This window comes from Tarenaya hassleriana, unplaced genomic scaffold (assembly GCF_000463585.1).
Source record: "Tarenaya hassleriana unplaced genomic scaffold, ASM46358v1 Cleome763, whole genome shotgun sequence".
NCBI classification, from domain to species: Eukaryota; Viridiplantae; Streptophyta; class Magnoliopsida; order Brassicales; family Cleomaceae; genus Tarenaya; species Tarenaya hassleriana.
In genome coordinates this window covers 1-15,086 of record NW_010970152.1, presented here as the reverse complement: position 1 = coordinate 15,086, position 15,086 = coordinate 1, and the positions used below count along the sequence as shown (strand labels likewise).

At 39.0% G+C, this 15,086-nt stretch overlaps 2 protein-coding genes and 1 non-coding gene across 4 annotated transcripts; all 3 read left to right on the top strand.

Moving 5' to 3' along the window:
• Positions 1 to 1,236: 1,236 nt before the first annotated feature.
• On the top strand, positions 1,237 to 1,310 carry TRNAN-GUU. The gene has a single exon. It is a non-coding gene; the product is annotated as a tRNA-Asn (tRNA).
• A 291-nt stretch (positions 1,311 to 1,601) lies between these two features.
• On the top strand, positions 1,602 to 3,618 carry LOC104801887 (8-hydroxygeraniol dehydrogenase-like). The gene is made up of 5 exons (XM_010525271.1): positions 1,602 to 1,766; positions 1,838 to 1,951; positions 2,026 to 2,539; positions 2,629 to 2,782; positions 3,145 to 3,618. The coding sequence occupies exons 1-5, from the start codon at positions 1,666 to 1,668 to the stop codon at positions 3,351 to 3,353; spliced, it is 1,092 nt and encodes a 363-aa protein (XP_010523573.1). The 5' UTR covers positions 1,602 to 1,665; the 3' UTR covers positions 3,354 to 3,618.
• A 2,963-nt stretch (positions 3,619 to 6,581) lies between these two features.
• On the top strand, positions 6,582 to 9,117 carry LOC104801886 (8-hydroxygeraniol dehydrogenase-like). Of its 2 annotated transcripts, none has more exons than XM_010525269.1 (5): positions 6,582 to 6,735; positions 6,817 to 6,930; positions 7,534 to 8,047; positions 8,143 to 8,296; positions 8,628 to 9,117. In XM_010525269.1, the coding sequence occupies exons 1-5, from the start codon at positions 6,635 to 6,637 to the stop codon at positions 8,843 to 8,845; spliced, it is 1,101 nt and encodes a 366-aa protein (XP_010523571.1). In that variant the 5' UTR covers positions 6,582 to 6,634; the 3' UTR covers positions 8,846 to 9,117. The 2 variants fall into 2 exon arrangements, with proteins under 2 accessions (XP_010523571.1, XP_010523572.1); XM_010525270.2 differs by having other exon boundaries at positions 6,583 to 6,735; positions 8,637 to 9,117.
• The last annotated feature ends 5,969 nt before the right edge of the window (positions 9,118 to 15,086 follow it).

Below are 15,086 nucleotides of genomic sequence, written 5' to 3'. Positions count from 1 at the left end.
AACAGTTACTTGGAGGGAAAAGGCTTCACAGTTGGAACTACGGGAACAAACAGCAAAGATACTATATGCGATGTGCTCTAGACCAACACTAGCAAACTTCAACTGGAACAGTGTCCCTGTAAGACCAACATGCTCTTCTCAATTCAAGATTAGGCAAAAAGGACAAAAAGAGAGACCAGCCAGTGGCCCCCTCATCCTGATGGGTAATAATAGCACATTCTGAAGAGCATTGCCAGTTTCCATGAAACACAGGTGTCCCCCCTGCAAATTGGAATGCCACCACTTACCTCAGTGTAATTGTTGTAAAACCCAGAAGCTTAGCCTTTTCCAATCGAATCTACAATATCTGTGTCAATAATTGATGTATTGTCCAAATCACCCGTAGAGCCATGGGAACCAGGATCCTGCATATGTTGAAAACAAGTTACTTGTTGGAGGCAATCCCTCAATTCCTTTGTTGTCTGTTACCAACTTTCCACAACTTATTACGAATTCCAGATCCTCCTATAACCTGGAAGCATAAGAACATATACTTGGCAAGGCTGTTCAAATTTGTTAAATTGTTCCTTCTTGTCACCATCAATAGCCATACCACCACAATAGTTATACCCAGATTCACCGAACACACATTCATAAGCATCGGTGTTTTCATATCTAGAAATATATATACATATACAATTGACTCAGTTTGAATCATATGACATCCAATCAGGACAACAATGCATGTGAAAAACCCTTATCGGTTATTCACGTTGACGAACACGTTTGATGATCACAAGCTATTCAGACTGAAATACACATGTGAATCACACCATGACACGGGTTGAGCATGAACGACGAAATACCGGAAAACGTGTATAGGATTAACCTGAACACCTCCCGATGACGGCAGAAGCTCGGGTGTGTCTCCTTGACAGTCTTAAACTGTGTGACAATGATAATTCGGTAAATTATCTTCTGCAATGGCTCCACCAACTTTGGACATGACGGATCTATAGTTCCACAAGCCACTGCAGGTTAGACTCCCGAAGAATCTCATCAAACCGTACTTATAAAATCAAAGGGATCTATCAATCTGGAAAACTTTAACCTAATTCACCATTCAAGTCGTTCAACAACCCACTCATCGATCCACATGGAAATTCCTACAGAAGACGACGAATCCAGAGAAAGACGAAATTCACCTGGATTGAAATTTGTGTATTTAATAATTCATTTATTTCGAACTCTTGACAGGCTGGAATAGCTCAGTTGGTTAGAGCGTGTGGCTGTTAACCACAAGGTCGGAGGTTCAAACCCTCCTTCTAGCGTTTTATGTTTTTTCAATCAATTAAAAATCATATGCCATAATATAATGATTTATTAGACAATATAAGGAAAGAATAAATGGGAAAAAAATAGATTTCAAGAAGCTGACAAAATAAGGAGTTTGAATCACATTGGGCACGATATAGTTATTGGTTGTGGGAGCAAGAAAACTAAAGTCAAAGAGAAACTAGAGACGAAATTAAATTAATGCAAGGACAAAAAGTTAATCCATTATACGAAACGTTTGCTATCTCTTTCCCTTATAAATAAGCCTGGAAAAACATATTCAAAAGGAGATCATTTTCTTTCCTTTTCTCTGCTTTTCCTGGAAAATTTTTTGCAGAAGAAAGAAAAAGAATGGAGAAGAGAGGAGAAACACCAGAACACCCCGTGAAGGCCTTTGGTTGGGCAGCCACCAAACCATCTTCCCATATCTCCCCTTTCCATTTCTCCAGAAGGTCCCTCTCTCTCTCTCTCTCTCGTTTTTTCAAGAGATGTGTTTAATATATAAGAAGGAAAATATTTGCAGGGAAACAGGTGAAGAAGACGTGAGGATAAAGATACTGTACTGTGGAGTTTGCCACTCCGATCTTCACAGCATCACCAATGACTGGAATCTCTTCGTCTTCCCTATTCTTCCCGGGTATTCTCTCTCTCTCTCCTGTTCTTCGATCTTCTTCAAACAATTCTTACTTCATAAACTGTTACTGTACGTAGACACGAAGTATCTGGAGAAGTAACCCAAGTGGGGAACCGGGTCACGAGATTCAAACCGGGTGATCGGGTTGGAGTCGGATGCATCGTCGGGGCGTGCCACACGTGCGAAGATTGCTCCCACGGTCTCGAGAACTACTGTCCCAAAATGATCCTATCGTACGGAATGATCGACCGTGACGGAACCCTAACGTACGGAGGTTATTCCGACCACATGGTCGTCAACGAGCGGTACGTCGTCAGGTTCCCCGACAACATGCGGCTCGATGTCGGAGCGCCTTTGTTGTGCGCCGGCGTCACGATGTACAGTCCGATGAAGCGGTTAGGGCTGGTCGGACCGGAGAAGCATGTCGGTATCGTCGGGCTCGGAGGGTTAGGTCATGTCGGAGTGAAATTCGCCAAGTCGTTTGGGGTTAAAGTTACTGTGATAGAAATCGATGAAGGGAAGAGAACCGATGCTTTAGATAAATTCGGAGCTGATTCGTTTATTCTTAGCAATGATGAAGAAGCCATCAAGGTAACTGATTTTTATTTTTTTTAAATAAAAGTTTTGAATAATCGTAAGGTTGCATGGAAATGGAATGAAATTTCACGTATTGAGAATAGGGAGCGATGAATACGATGGATGCGATTATAGACACGGTGGCGACGTATCATCCTCTGCCGCCTCTGATTGGTCTTCTTAAGACACGTGGCACTCTCGTAATGGTCGGAGTATCGGACAAACCTCTCGAGTTGCCGGTCTTGCCTCTTGTCATGGGTAAAACTATTATTTATTTTCCGTCCTCATTTGCCTCGTATATATATATATGATATTTTTTTTTATCTTAATACTTCCGATATCATTTGTTTTTTGGATTACCCTTCTGCTATAATATAATACAAAAAAAATGAAGCTATTATGCGTTATGCAAATATCAAATGTTTGAAAGAATATAACTCAATGGTAAGGTATGGTTTGAAGGAGCTCATTGAAGACATCTTGTAACACGTATGTAAAATACATTTCAGTCTCAAAATGAATTTATATATGATGGTACTATAATTACAGATAAATTATTCCCTAAGAACTACAATTTATTTATTTATTTATTTTATTTTTTTTGGCTGATGTTCGTATAGGGAGGAAATCAGTGGCGGGATCTATGCTCGGAGGGTTGAAAGAGACGCAAGAAATGATCGATTACGCGGCGAACCATAACATAACCCCAGAGATTGAGATAATCCCTATGAGCTATATCAATACAGCCTTCGACAGACTTGCCAAGGGCGATGTCCGATACCGTTTCGTCATCGACATTGCCAACACCCTGCAGTCCGCCAACCTCTAAGACGACAAGAATTGCCTCCCTCGTGTCTATAAACGACAAAACAGCTCGTGTTCCATTTTGAAACGTAATTGTGTTGTGGCCTATATATGTGTGTGTTCCGAGTATACGTACAACTATGGGTTTCAACCATTTGAGTGATCGCAACAAAATATAAGGTTGCATGTATTACGTATTAAGATAATCGTAAATCCCAACAACAGTCTTGGGGGAAAATATATAAATATCATTTAAATAAAATGGCCCTTAATTAGGGTTTTCTCGTGGATCCCACCATAACATTTGCTTTCTCTTGCATGCATGAACTTCGTTACGTAGACGTCTGTATATTCATGCAAGATCCACGTACGTACGAGCTAGTCTGTATAAATTGTGATATAAATATATTGTTAAGAATAACCTAGTCCATGCATCGATATTGTAACTATAGGAAAAGTTCGAAAACAATATTCATGTGATAACGCAAGATATCCTCGCGATGTGGCTAAATTAATAATCCCGGATTAGAACTGTATATTATAGTTGATATATAGTAATTAAAAGTTTCTCCCTCACCCAACCGTTGGTGGTCCAGTGGTTGATTCCATTAATGGGAAGAGATGTAATTTTTGGATTAAAAAGGTCCATATACAAAGACTGGTTCCGGACCTAGGGTGGATGTAGTCGGGCCGAAGGTCCGAGGAACTATCCTGTTATAAAAAAAAAGTTATTTAGCTGGTATCATTCTTCAAAACCATATTGGGCACAATGTAGTTGGTTGTAGAAAATTCGAATCCAATAGCATTTAAGTCTAACTAATCGGCTTTTTTGAAGTCTGACTTTTTATTTATATCTTTTATGATTATTTGTTCACGTTTTTTCCGATTGTTTCGTTCGTTTAAAAACTAATATTATATGAATATCCAAACTTCACATTTAAGTCCAATATAGATTGAAATAATCGCCCTACGCCCTATGGAAAACCGGGCCTGAAACCACAAGAATTGTCCCCCTGTTTTCTTGAAACGACAAGCAATTTATTTTTGGGTTGCTCACCTTTTGGGAGAAACGGTTCGGGAGTGGGGAGTGGGAAATATTTGATTCGAGAATATTCCTAAAAAAGACGAAATGGTCAAAGAATCCATGGATGACGCATCTCAAACGTGCTCGTGCCACCGTTTTAATTTATCGGTTATCGGCAACTTATAGGTTACGTTGTGATAATTATTCTGGGTTTGAATCGATCAGATACAAAGAATTGTTAATTAAGCAGTTTTTTTTTTATCTGTTTTGGGTTAATAGTTGCATCATGCAAGTAGTCGTATAACTTTCATTCATGTCAGAGGGGACATTTGCAAAACCCAATAATAATAGCTTGAAAGAAAACCTAGCTCTTCGGTATAGAGGTTTCCATTCAATCTTTGTAGTAAGGTACTTTGTAGTAAAATACAATAGAATATTCTATGTATAATATTTAGGATAAATCATAATCATATTAATGATAATATCTTTCTATATGTCTCTAAGATGAATCATCTATGATAAATCCAATCTTGTTATATAAAATCTGAAATTGTAACCGTGTTAAACGAATCATCTTTCACATGGTGATTTAGTTCAAACTTGATTCGGTGTTGCTTGATAACGTTTGAAGAGTTTGAGAATTGTAATCTTAGAGACTGGTGTGATACTGATGTGCGCATATGCGGGAGTTAGGTTGTACGACAATGAAATCGGTAGCGCAAAAAATTGCAGTGTGTATAGCGGTTAGGACGGAGAAAAAATAAAAAATAAGGGCACAAAAAATCATGATGCATAATACGTGATAGTTGTGAGGTCGCCAATGAAAAAAAAGTGATGCAAATACGCGAATCGATGATCGGAGTTTTCTAATCGTGAAAGGGGCTAAAAACCAGATTTAAAGATTTCACAACGGCTAGGATTGATGTCAGTAAATGGACGTCGTCGAAAAATGGAAAAAAAATGACATTGGATAGGGTTGATGGTGATAAGTATCGACGTTGAAAAAAAAAACTAGAAAAAAAAAGAACAAAAGGATGCAAGATACTACCTAAGGTGATGATATTATTGGATGTAGTATATTATCGTCGCTTTCGTATTCAACCAACATTATTGATGAGAAAAAAACTTAGAACAAAAACCAGAATCTAATACGATATGAGAAAATGTTTTTCTATTAATGATGATTTTTAAGATACACGAATGAAATATTTTTGATATAATATTTATGATAAATTATAATCATACTAATGATAATATCTCCGTATACTACATACGGACAACAAAGTTTTCCGTGCAATTCTCTTGATTCGAAATATTGTAACATTTCTTCAAATTGAAGAGTCACATTTCCTTTTTGTTGGATCAATTCTTTTGTACATTCAAAATAAACATCATTTATATCAGATGATATTTTTCTAATTGATAGAAGAATTGAATATTAGAGATGAGAAAAAGATTCTTCTAAAAATTTTGAGATGTTTTGGTATAAAAGGGACACGTGTATATATATATTGCAACGAATCGTTACAGCACAACAAATATTCATTGCAATTTCATTACAAAGTATTGTATTTTCATTTTAACTACGTTACAATTTCGTTACAAAATATTTTCATTGCAAACGTTGCAATGGAAAAAGTTTCATCGAAAATTGTTGCAAAAACGTTGTTTTTTTTTAATGAATATTGGTTAACTTTTTTCCAATTTGTAAACCATTTGGAGAGTAAATTTTAATAGGAGATGGTAGATTCTGTCTCTTAATTAATTATATATGGTTATAATACCAATTTCATTATTTTATTTCTATTAATATTTAATGAAACATGAATTAGAGAAAAATACATCTAATATCTTCCAAAACCATCTTCAGCTGATTATGTATCTCCGATATTTGTGATGGTTCCTGTTTATTGGAATGGTAAAAAATGAATCAATGATTTATTTAGCAAATATAATATATAAGGAAAATACAAAGTCTAAATGAATGACAAACAAAAAATAGTTTTTCATGATGCTGATTAAATAAGAACTTGGATCGTATTGGGCACGATATAAGTGTTGGTTGTAGGAATAAGGAAAAATAAAGTCAAACGAAATTAAATTAATGTAAGGACAAAATTTTAATCCAATTCATTGTTCACTGTTATACGAACTAAGAATTGAGAGGCGCCAAGTAATTAGCTACCTCTTTTCCCCTATAAGTAAGCCTAAAAATATCTTCAAAGGGGAGCATTTTCTTTTCTTTTTCTCTCCTTTTCCTGGAAATTTTTGCAGAAGAAAGAATGGAGAAGAGAGGAGGAACAACAGAACACCCCGTGAAGGCCTTTGGTTGGGCAGCCACCAAACCATCTTCCCATCTCTCCCCTTTCCATTTCTCCAGATGGTCCCTCTCTCTCTCTCTCTCTCTCTCTCTCTCTCTCTCTCTCTCAAGAGATGAGTTTAACAAGAAGGAAAATATGTGCAGGGGAACAGGAGAAGAAGACGTGAGGATAAAGATACTGTACTGTGGAGTTTGCCACTCTGATATTCACAGCATCACCAATGACTGGGGTTTCTTGGTCTTCCCTTTTCTTCCCGGGTATCTCTCTCCAGTCTCATTTTCTTTTGTTCTTTGTCACGTTACCAGGTTCGAAAGTCTGAAAAATATGCGGCTCCTTTATTCGAGCTTTTACATTCACTTACATACATTCATTCTCTAACTTGACCTAGCCTATAATTTAGGAAATACAATCTCTAAATATAACAACTTCACGTAATATTCATATTGTTAGTATTTGTGGCTCAAATTATGTTTAGAAGACTTTGCATGTACTTTATATTATATGGTTTATGTGTATTAGTTGGTTTTATATTACGTATTGCAGTTTTATAGAAATTTTAAATGTAGTTTAATGTTTTAGTGGGTGAGTAACTGTTTGCACAGTTACATTTCGTGTCTTATATGTTTAAATTAATTTGTAAATAATAAACCGTATAAATTCATATATAACAAACGGGATCTAAAATTTATTAGAAATAATAATTACACGAAAGAGTGAGGTGTTAGGCTTACTCTTTGAGAGGAATTCACAATAATCAACACATATATATCAAATTACCCCCTCAAGTTGGAGCATATATGTCATATGTGCCCAACTTGTCTAAGAAGAGTTCGAATTCTTTCTTGATGAACTGTACGTAGACACGAAGTATCTGGAGAAGTAACCCAAGTGGGAAACCGGGTCACGAGATTCAAACCGGGCGATCGGGTCGGAGTTGGCTGCCTCGTCGGGGCGTGCCACACGTGCGACGATTGCTCCCATGGACTCGAGAACTACTGTCTGAAAATGATATTATCGTGTGGAGCGATCGACCGTGACGGAACCGTAACGTACGGAGGTTACTCCGACCACATGGTCGTCAACGAGCGGTACGTCATCAGGTTCCCCGACAACATGCGGCTCGATGTCGGAGCGCCTTTGTTGTGCGCCGGCGTCACAATGTACAGTCCGATGAAGCGGTTAGGGCTGGTCGGACCGGAGAAGCATGTCGGTATCGTCGGGCTCGGAGGGTTAGGTCATGTCGGAGTGAAATTCGCCAAGTCGTTTGGGGTTAAAGTTACTGTGGTAGAGATCGATGAAGGGAAGAGAACCGATGCTTTGGATAAATTCGGAGCTGATTCGTTTATTCTTAGCAATGACGAAGAAGCCATCAAGGTAACTATTTTTTTTAAATTGTTATCTATTTATAAATGTTTTGAATAATCGTAAGGTTGCATGGAAATAAACGAAATTATACGTACTTAAAATAGGAAGCGATGAATACGATGGATGCGATTATAGACACGGTGGCGACGTATCATCCTCTGCCGCCTCTGATTGGTCTTCTTAAGACACGTGGCGCTCTCGTAATGGTCGGAGTATCGGACAAACCTCTCGAGTTGCCGGTCTTACCTCTTGTCATTGGTAAAACTATTCTTTATTTTCTGCCCTCTCTCTCTCGCACATATATAAATTGGGCGAATGATATTATCCCGAAATTTGGATGTAGAGCTAATTTTTTTCTTAATACTTCTGATATAATTTGTTTTTTTGGGTAACCCTTCTGATATATTATAATATAAAAAAAGTGAAGCCATGCAATATCAAAGGTTTGAAAGAATATATCATTGTAGATTTCTTCTAACACAATTATAAAATACATTTCAGTCTCAGATGAAGTTATTACGTACGATCTTAAATATAACTGTATTATTATAGATAAATTTTCATTCCCAAAGGGAATAATTTTTTTAAGTTCGTATAGGAAGGAAATCAGTGGTGGGATCTATGATCGGAGGATTGAAAGAGACGCAAGAAATGATCGATTACGCGGCGAACCATAACATAACCCCAGAGATTGAGGTAATCCCTATGAGCTATATCAATACAGCCTTCGACAGACTTTCCAAGGGCGATGTCCGATACCGTTTCGTCATCGACATTGCCAACACCCTGCAGTCCACCAACCTCTAAGACGACAAGAATTGCCTCCCTCGTGTCTATAAACTACAAAACAGCTCGTGTTCCGATTCGAAACGTAATTGTGTTGTGGCCTATATATGTGTGTGGCCGAGTATACGTACAACTATAGTTTTCAACCGTTTGAATAATCGCACCAAAATATAAGGTTGCATGTATTACTTATTTAGATAATCGTAAATCCCAACAACAGTCTTGGGGAAAAATATATAGATATCAATGGAATAAATGGTCCTTAGGGTTTTCTCGTGGAGCCCACAATAACATTTGCCTTCTCATAAGAAAAACGCTTGCCTTCTCGTGCATGTCTGCATACTCATGCAAGGTCCACGTACGTACGAGCTAGTCTATATAAATTGTGATCAATATATTGTTAAGAATAACCTAGTCCTTGCACGATCCATGGGCGGATCTATATTATAAGCTATGGGCCCTCACTCATTTTATTTAAGAAACTTAATTTCATTATAAATTTCATAAATTTCGAACAAAAATTGTTAAATGCCCCCATAAAAAATTTAAATTTATCCCTTAAATTATAATAATTTTTATATTGACTCCATTGATAAACTTTTCTAGATTGCATCGATATCGTAACTATGGGAAAAGTCCGAAAACAACGTTCTGGTAAATCTGTTTGGGACATCAGATTTCAATCAAAGAGAAGCTGGATGTGGAGGAAGATTTTAAAATATAGGGACCTTTGGTAATTAATGGTGTTTCGTGCAGTTTCTGGTTTGACTCACGGCTACCTCAAGGACCTTTGATCTCTTATTTAGGTGTATGTGGACCAAGATTGTTGGGTTATCCATCGGATGGCTACTGTTGGTGAGGCATGCAATGCTGATGGGTGGCTGATTCCCCGGGCTAGCTAGGAACTCTTCCGTCGAGGATATACACCGGAGCCTACTATCTATTTACCTACCATCCGACTCGATGGAAAACGATGTCTACTACTGGTCTACATGTCATGTATAAACAAGTGAATTTGAGGCCTTTCTCAACAGCTCGTGCATGGAAGTTGTTTTCTTTACCCTTAGCCCAAGTTCCTTGGGCTGACTCGGTTTGGTTCAGACACGCCATACCTAAGCATGCATTCACCTGCTGGTTAGCTGCGCGGAACAGACTGCCGACTAGGGATCGACTGGCTTCTTGGTACCCGAACTCGGTGCTTCGATGCCTACTTTGTGATGATGGGGACTAGAGCATTGATCACTTGTTCTTCGATCGTGACTACTAAACGTTTTTGTAAACCAGAAACTTTAGAACAGAGATGAAGAGGATGAAAGAAGTTTCTTTTCTATTTGTTATATTGTAGACTATACAGAAGTTTATATACAACTTGTCCAACGTCTATATGATTGCAAGTAAAGAAACATAATCAATCAAGAATCAATGAGAAATATTACAGAATATTGCATGACCTGATTGTATGCAAGTTTCCTATTAGCTTCAGCCTTCCTTTTCTGTTACAGCTGTAGATTGTCCTTGTTCTGTTTAGAGTGATCACAGTCATCTCGTGTTTCTTCAGATATATGTAGCTTATCATTCCCCCTCAAGCTGGTAACGCGATTATCAGCGATACCAAGCTTGCTAAGAAATGAAAACAGGATGTGAGAGCTGGTGGACTTAGTGAAAATGTTGGCCAGCTGATCAGAACTTTGTGTAAAGACAGTAGACAGGATACCTGATTGTATCCTTTCACGGATGAAGTGGCAGTCGACTTCGATGTGTTTAGTGCGTTCATGGAAAACAGAGTTTGCAGCGATATGGATTGCGACTTGATTATCGCAGTGCAATGGGATTGGTAAGGATGGAGGACAGGTGAGATCATGGAGCAGTCCTTTGAGCCAGAGTATCTCAGAAACAATGTTGGCCATAGATCGATACTCAGCTTCTGCGCTTGATCGGGAAACCACCGGTTGTTTCTTGCTTTTCCAAGTGACGAGATTACCACCGACAAAAGTACAGTAGCCAGAAGTGGATTTCCGGTCTGAACGATCGCCCGCCCAATCCGCATCGCAATAGGCTGCGACATCGGTGTTGCTGTTGCACGTCATCCAAATGCCGTGAGTTGGGGTTCCTTTTAGATACCGCAGGATCCTCTCCACCATGTGCCAATGAGCATTTGTTGGGCTATGCATCCATTGCGAAACCTGATTGACAGCATAAGAGATGTCAGGACGAGTGATGGTTAGGTAGATTAACTTACCTACTGCCCGTCGGTATTGCTCGATGTCGGCGTAAGCTTCCCCCTCACGATGTTCTTTGTATGCCGTTTCCAGCGGTGTTTTTGCTGGTTTCGAGCCTAATTTTCCAGTGTCTTTAAGTAAATCCATTGTGTATTTGCGCTGAGACAAGAACAAGTGATTAGTAGACCGAATGATCTCGATGCCAAGGAAGTAATGCAAGGCACCGAGATCAGTAATGTCAAATGTAGAATGCAGAAAGGATTTCGTTGCCTGAATACCAGTAGAATCATCACCCGTTATGATAATATCATCAACATAGATTAAGATGACAATTATACCGATATCAGTGTGTCGAGTGAATAAGGAATGGTCATGTTCAGACCTCGTGAAGCCATTACGCGATAAAGCCTGATGCAACTCAGGCACGTGGGGATTGCTTTAACCCGTAAAGGGATTTTCGCAGACGGCATACTTTGGTTTTGTCAAGATGATCACGAAGGCCGGGAGGTGGTTCCATGTAAATTTCTTTCTCGAGATCACCTTGGAGGAACACATTTTTCACATCCATCTGCCAAAGATCCCAATTACAGTTAATAGCAACAGAAAGAATAACTCGAAAGGATTTCAGATTTGCCACTGGGGCAAAAGTGTCGGTATAGTCCTCTCCAAATATCTGTGTATAACCCTTGGCCACTAGGCGAACCTTGTATCGTTCAATATCCTCGTTGCTACGGTGTTTGATCTTGAAAATCCATTTGCTTTTGATAGCTTGTTTGTGTGGTGGTAAATCTGTGATTTCCCAGTTTCTATTTTTTTGTAATGCTGATATTTCTTCAGCCATAGCATCTCTCCATATTTTGTGATGTTTAGCTTGAGTGTAACAGCTGGGTTCTATATCCTCGTCAATCCTGCGAAGGAAGGACATTTCGTGAACATGTAAGTGAGTAATAGAATAGCATGATTGAATGGGATATTGAACCAGAGTATGAGAAGTAGTAGAATCAGAAGACAGAAACGAGGAAGAAAGATGAACTCCTGTATTTGCAGTGTGATCATAGTTTCTGTATGATTTTGGTTGAAGACCATCTGCTTCACGTTGGAGAGCTTTGAGATGGAGTCGTTCACTGCGGCGAGGAGCAAGTTGAGGCGCATGATTGATCTCATCTCGTGTTTCGTCGGCAAGAATCGGTTGTGCAGCCGGAGAGGTAGGATTTGTCGAAGTTGGAGATGCTGGATATGCTGTAGGAGAATCTGCAGAAGACACAGCAGGGGAAAGAACAGGGGAAGACGACGATGCAGGTGATGAAATATTTACCTCAGGAGCAAACTCAGTTCCTGTGAAAGAACCATCGGTTTGCTCAGAAGAGGTTAGTGGAGCGATGTCGCGATTATGCTTGAAGGCATCAGCAAGAAGTTGTAATACAGTTTGGTTATAATTAGGACAGCTGGAAGGAGTGTCTTGAGATGAGTGCTCTGCATTCACGAAATATGATTGGTCTTCAAAGAACCGGACATCTCTAGATGTATATGTCCGACGAGTTGGAGGGTGAAAGCACTTGTATCCCTTCTGATTAGGAGGATATCCGAGAAACACACATTTGATTGCCTTTGGATCCAGTTTGCTGCGCTGAGAATCTGGTAGTAGAGGATAACAAACAGACCCAAAAACTCGTAAGTGATCAAGGTTTGGTTGTTTACCATGGAGTACCTCATAGGGAGAAACGTTGTTCAAAATTTTCGTTGGGATGCGATTGATCGTGTAGCATGCAAAGGCCACTGCATCATTCCAATAGAATTTGGGAACATTTCGAGAGAACATCACAGCTCGAGCAACTTCAAGTAAGTGGCGATTCTTCCTTTCGGCAACGCCGTTTTGTTGCGGCGTATAAGGACACGTGAGCTGTTGAACAATTCCATTTGCTGCAATGTATTCCCGAAACTTGTTGCTGACATATTCTCCGCCATTATCTGTACGCAAGATTTTTATCTTTGCACCAAACTGAGTTAATATATAAGCATGAAACTGTTTGAACACATAAAAAACATCGACTTTGGAAATGAGAAAGTATATCCATGTATATTTAGACTTTTCATCTATAAAAGTAACAAAGTATTTGAATTTGTCATGAGAATGAGTAGGAGATGTCCATATATCAGAATGTATTAGATCGAAACATGCATCATATATAGAATTGGAAGTAGGAAAGACATTGTGACAAAGTTTTCCAAGAATGCAAGCCTCGCAATTTTTATTATTGAACTGTGTTTTCGGAAAAAGCAAGTCTAAAACTCTGGAATGGCAATGGCCTAATTGATCGTGCCATAGTGAAGGGGAAACTGAAGTCACAGAAAAAACAGATTCCGGACAAAATAGTGGATCTTCAAACACATATAAAGGAGATTAGTGTGGAAAGTAAGAGCAATGCGGAAAATCTGATGTAAACTTTGAAATAGAAAGGAGATTAGTATGTCTGAGTTTTGTTAACAACATCTGTACTAAACAGATTTATTTTTCCTTTTCCCTTAATGGGAACATAATTTCCATTTGCAACTGAAACAACGCCATGAATATGTCTGAGTTTTGTTAACAATTTTGCATTACTAATCATATGACTAGTTGCATCAGAATCAATAATGAGAGAGTTAAGAGAATGAGAGGATAAGTTACCGTTCTCCTTGTCTTTCAGAGCAAGGAGGATTTGTTTCAGTTCTGACATGTCTGATGGAGTTAAGGTAACAGCATCTGCAGTGTGAGCTTTGCCACGGAGAGGAACATTGTCTTTGAATTTGGCAGGTTTGAGATGCCGGTGAAGAAGCCAACAACGCTCTTTGGAATGACCCGAACGTTTGCAATGATCGCAGAAGAAGTTTGGTTTGTGTTTCAGGACTGGGCTAGACAAAACGGTGTTCCTACGAAAATGAGCAATCTCACTTGGTCCGGCAAAGAGATTGTGGCCGCCTTCTTCCCTTTTAATTAGCATACAGACGTCGTCGTATGTTGGTAATTTTTCCAGACGAAGGATATGATATATCATATCATTATAGCTGGCATCCAGCGTGAGAAGCATAGAGAAGATTTTATCTTCTTCAAGACGGGTCTGAAACCCCTTGACAGTTTCAGAAGGAGGATGCAAGTCTTCTAACTCCGTCCAAAGAGCCGCAAATTCACCTTGAATCAGGTTGAATGGTTTGCCATCTTGCTGCAAATTAGACATACGCTTTTTGATTTCAAACACACGACAGAGATTGGAGATGTTACCATACACCTTCGCAAGAGCCTCCCACAGTGTTTTTGCTGTTTCAGGGGCGATGAAGGACTTGAGGAGATGTTCATCCAGTGAACTCTGTAAAATAGTAAGTGCCAATTGATCTTCTTGATTCAACTTTTTTTTCTCAGCAACATTTTCTACCACTGGTATTGGTTCTTCGACGTTAGCGGGCGCCGATAGAGTCGATGGTGTCCACTCAGATTGAATAATGTGTACCCATAGACCTTTGCTTTTGAGAACAGCTTTTGCTGCTTTGGACCAGTAGAAATAACTGTCCCCATGAAGTACCACAGGAATGAGGCGGAACAGACTGCCGACTAGGGATCGACTGGCTTCTTGGTACCCGAACTCGGTGCTTCGATGCCTACTTTGTGATGATGGGGACTAGAGCATTGATCACTTGTTCTTCGATCGTGACTACTAAACGTTTTTATAAACCAGAAACTTTAGAACAGAGATGAAGAGGATGAAAGAAGTTTCTTTTCTATTTGTTATATTGTAGACTATACAGAAGTTTATATACAACTTGTCCAACGTCTATATGATTGCAAGTAAAGAAACATAATCAATCAAGAATCAATGAGAAATATTACAGAATATTGCATGACCTGATTGTATGCAAGTTTCCTATTAGCTTCAGCCTTCCTTTTCTGTTACAGCTGTAGAGTTGTTCTTGTTCTGTTTGGAGTGACAGTCATCTCGTGTTTCTTCATATATATGTAGCTTATCAACTACTCCAAGAATGTATGGGCTTCTCTTCTGCAAACAACGCCT

What these genes read in the sequence shown, in the direction of transcription:
- LOC104801886 (XM_010525269.1), top strand. Translation starts at nt 6,635, where the DNA reads ATGGAGAAGAGAGGAGGAACAACAGAACACCCCGTGAAGGCCTTTGGT. An exon ending in GTCTTCCCTTTTCTTCCCGG is followed by an intron (nt 6,931 to 7,533) that starts GTATCTCTCTCC and finishes AACTGTACGTAG; the next exon opens with ACACGAAGTATCTGGAGAAG. An exon ending in GGTCTTACCTCTTGTCATTG is followed by an intron (nt 8,297 to 8,627) that starts GTAAAACTATTC and finishes AATTTTTTTAAG; the next exon opens with TTCGTATAGGAAGGAAATCA.
- LOC104801887 (XM_010525271.1), top strand. Translation starts at nt 1,666, where the DNA reads ATGGAGAAGAGAGGAGAAACACCAGAACACCCCGTGAAGGCCTTTGGT. An exon ending in CCTTTCCATTTCTCCAGAAG is followed by an intron (nt 1,767 to 1,837) that starts GTCCCTCTCTCT and finishes AAATATTTGCAG; the next exon opens with GGAAACAGGTGAAGAAGACG. An exon ending in GGTCTTGCCTCTTGTCATGG is followed by an intron (nt 2,783 to 3,144) that starts GTAAAACTATTA and finishes ATGTTCGTATAG; the next exon opens with GGAGGAAATCAGTGGCGGGA.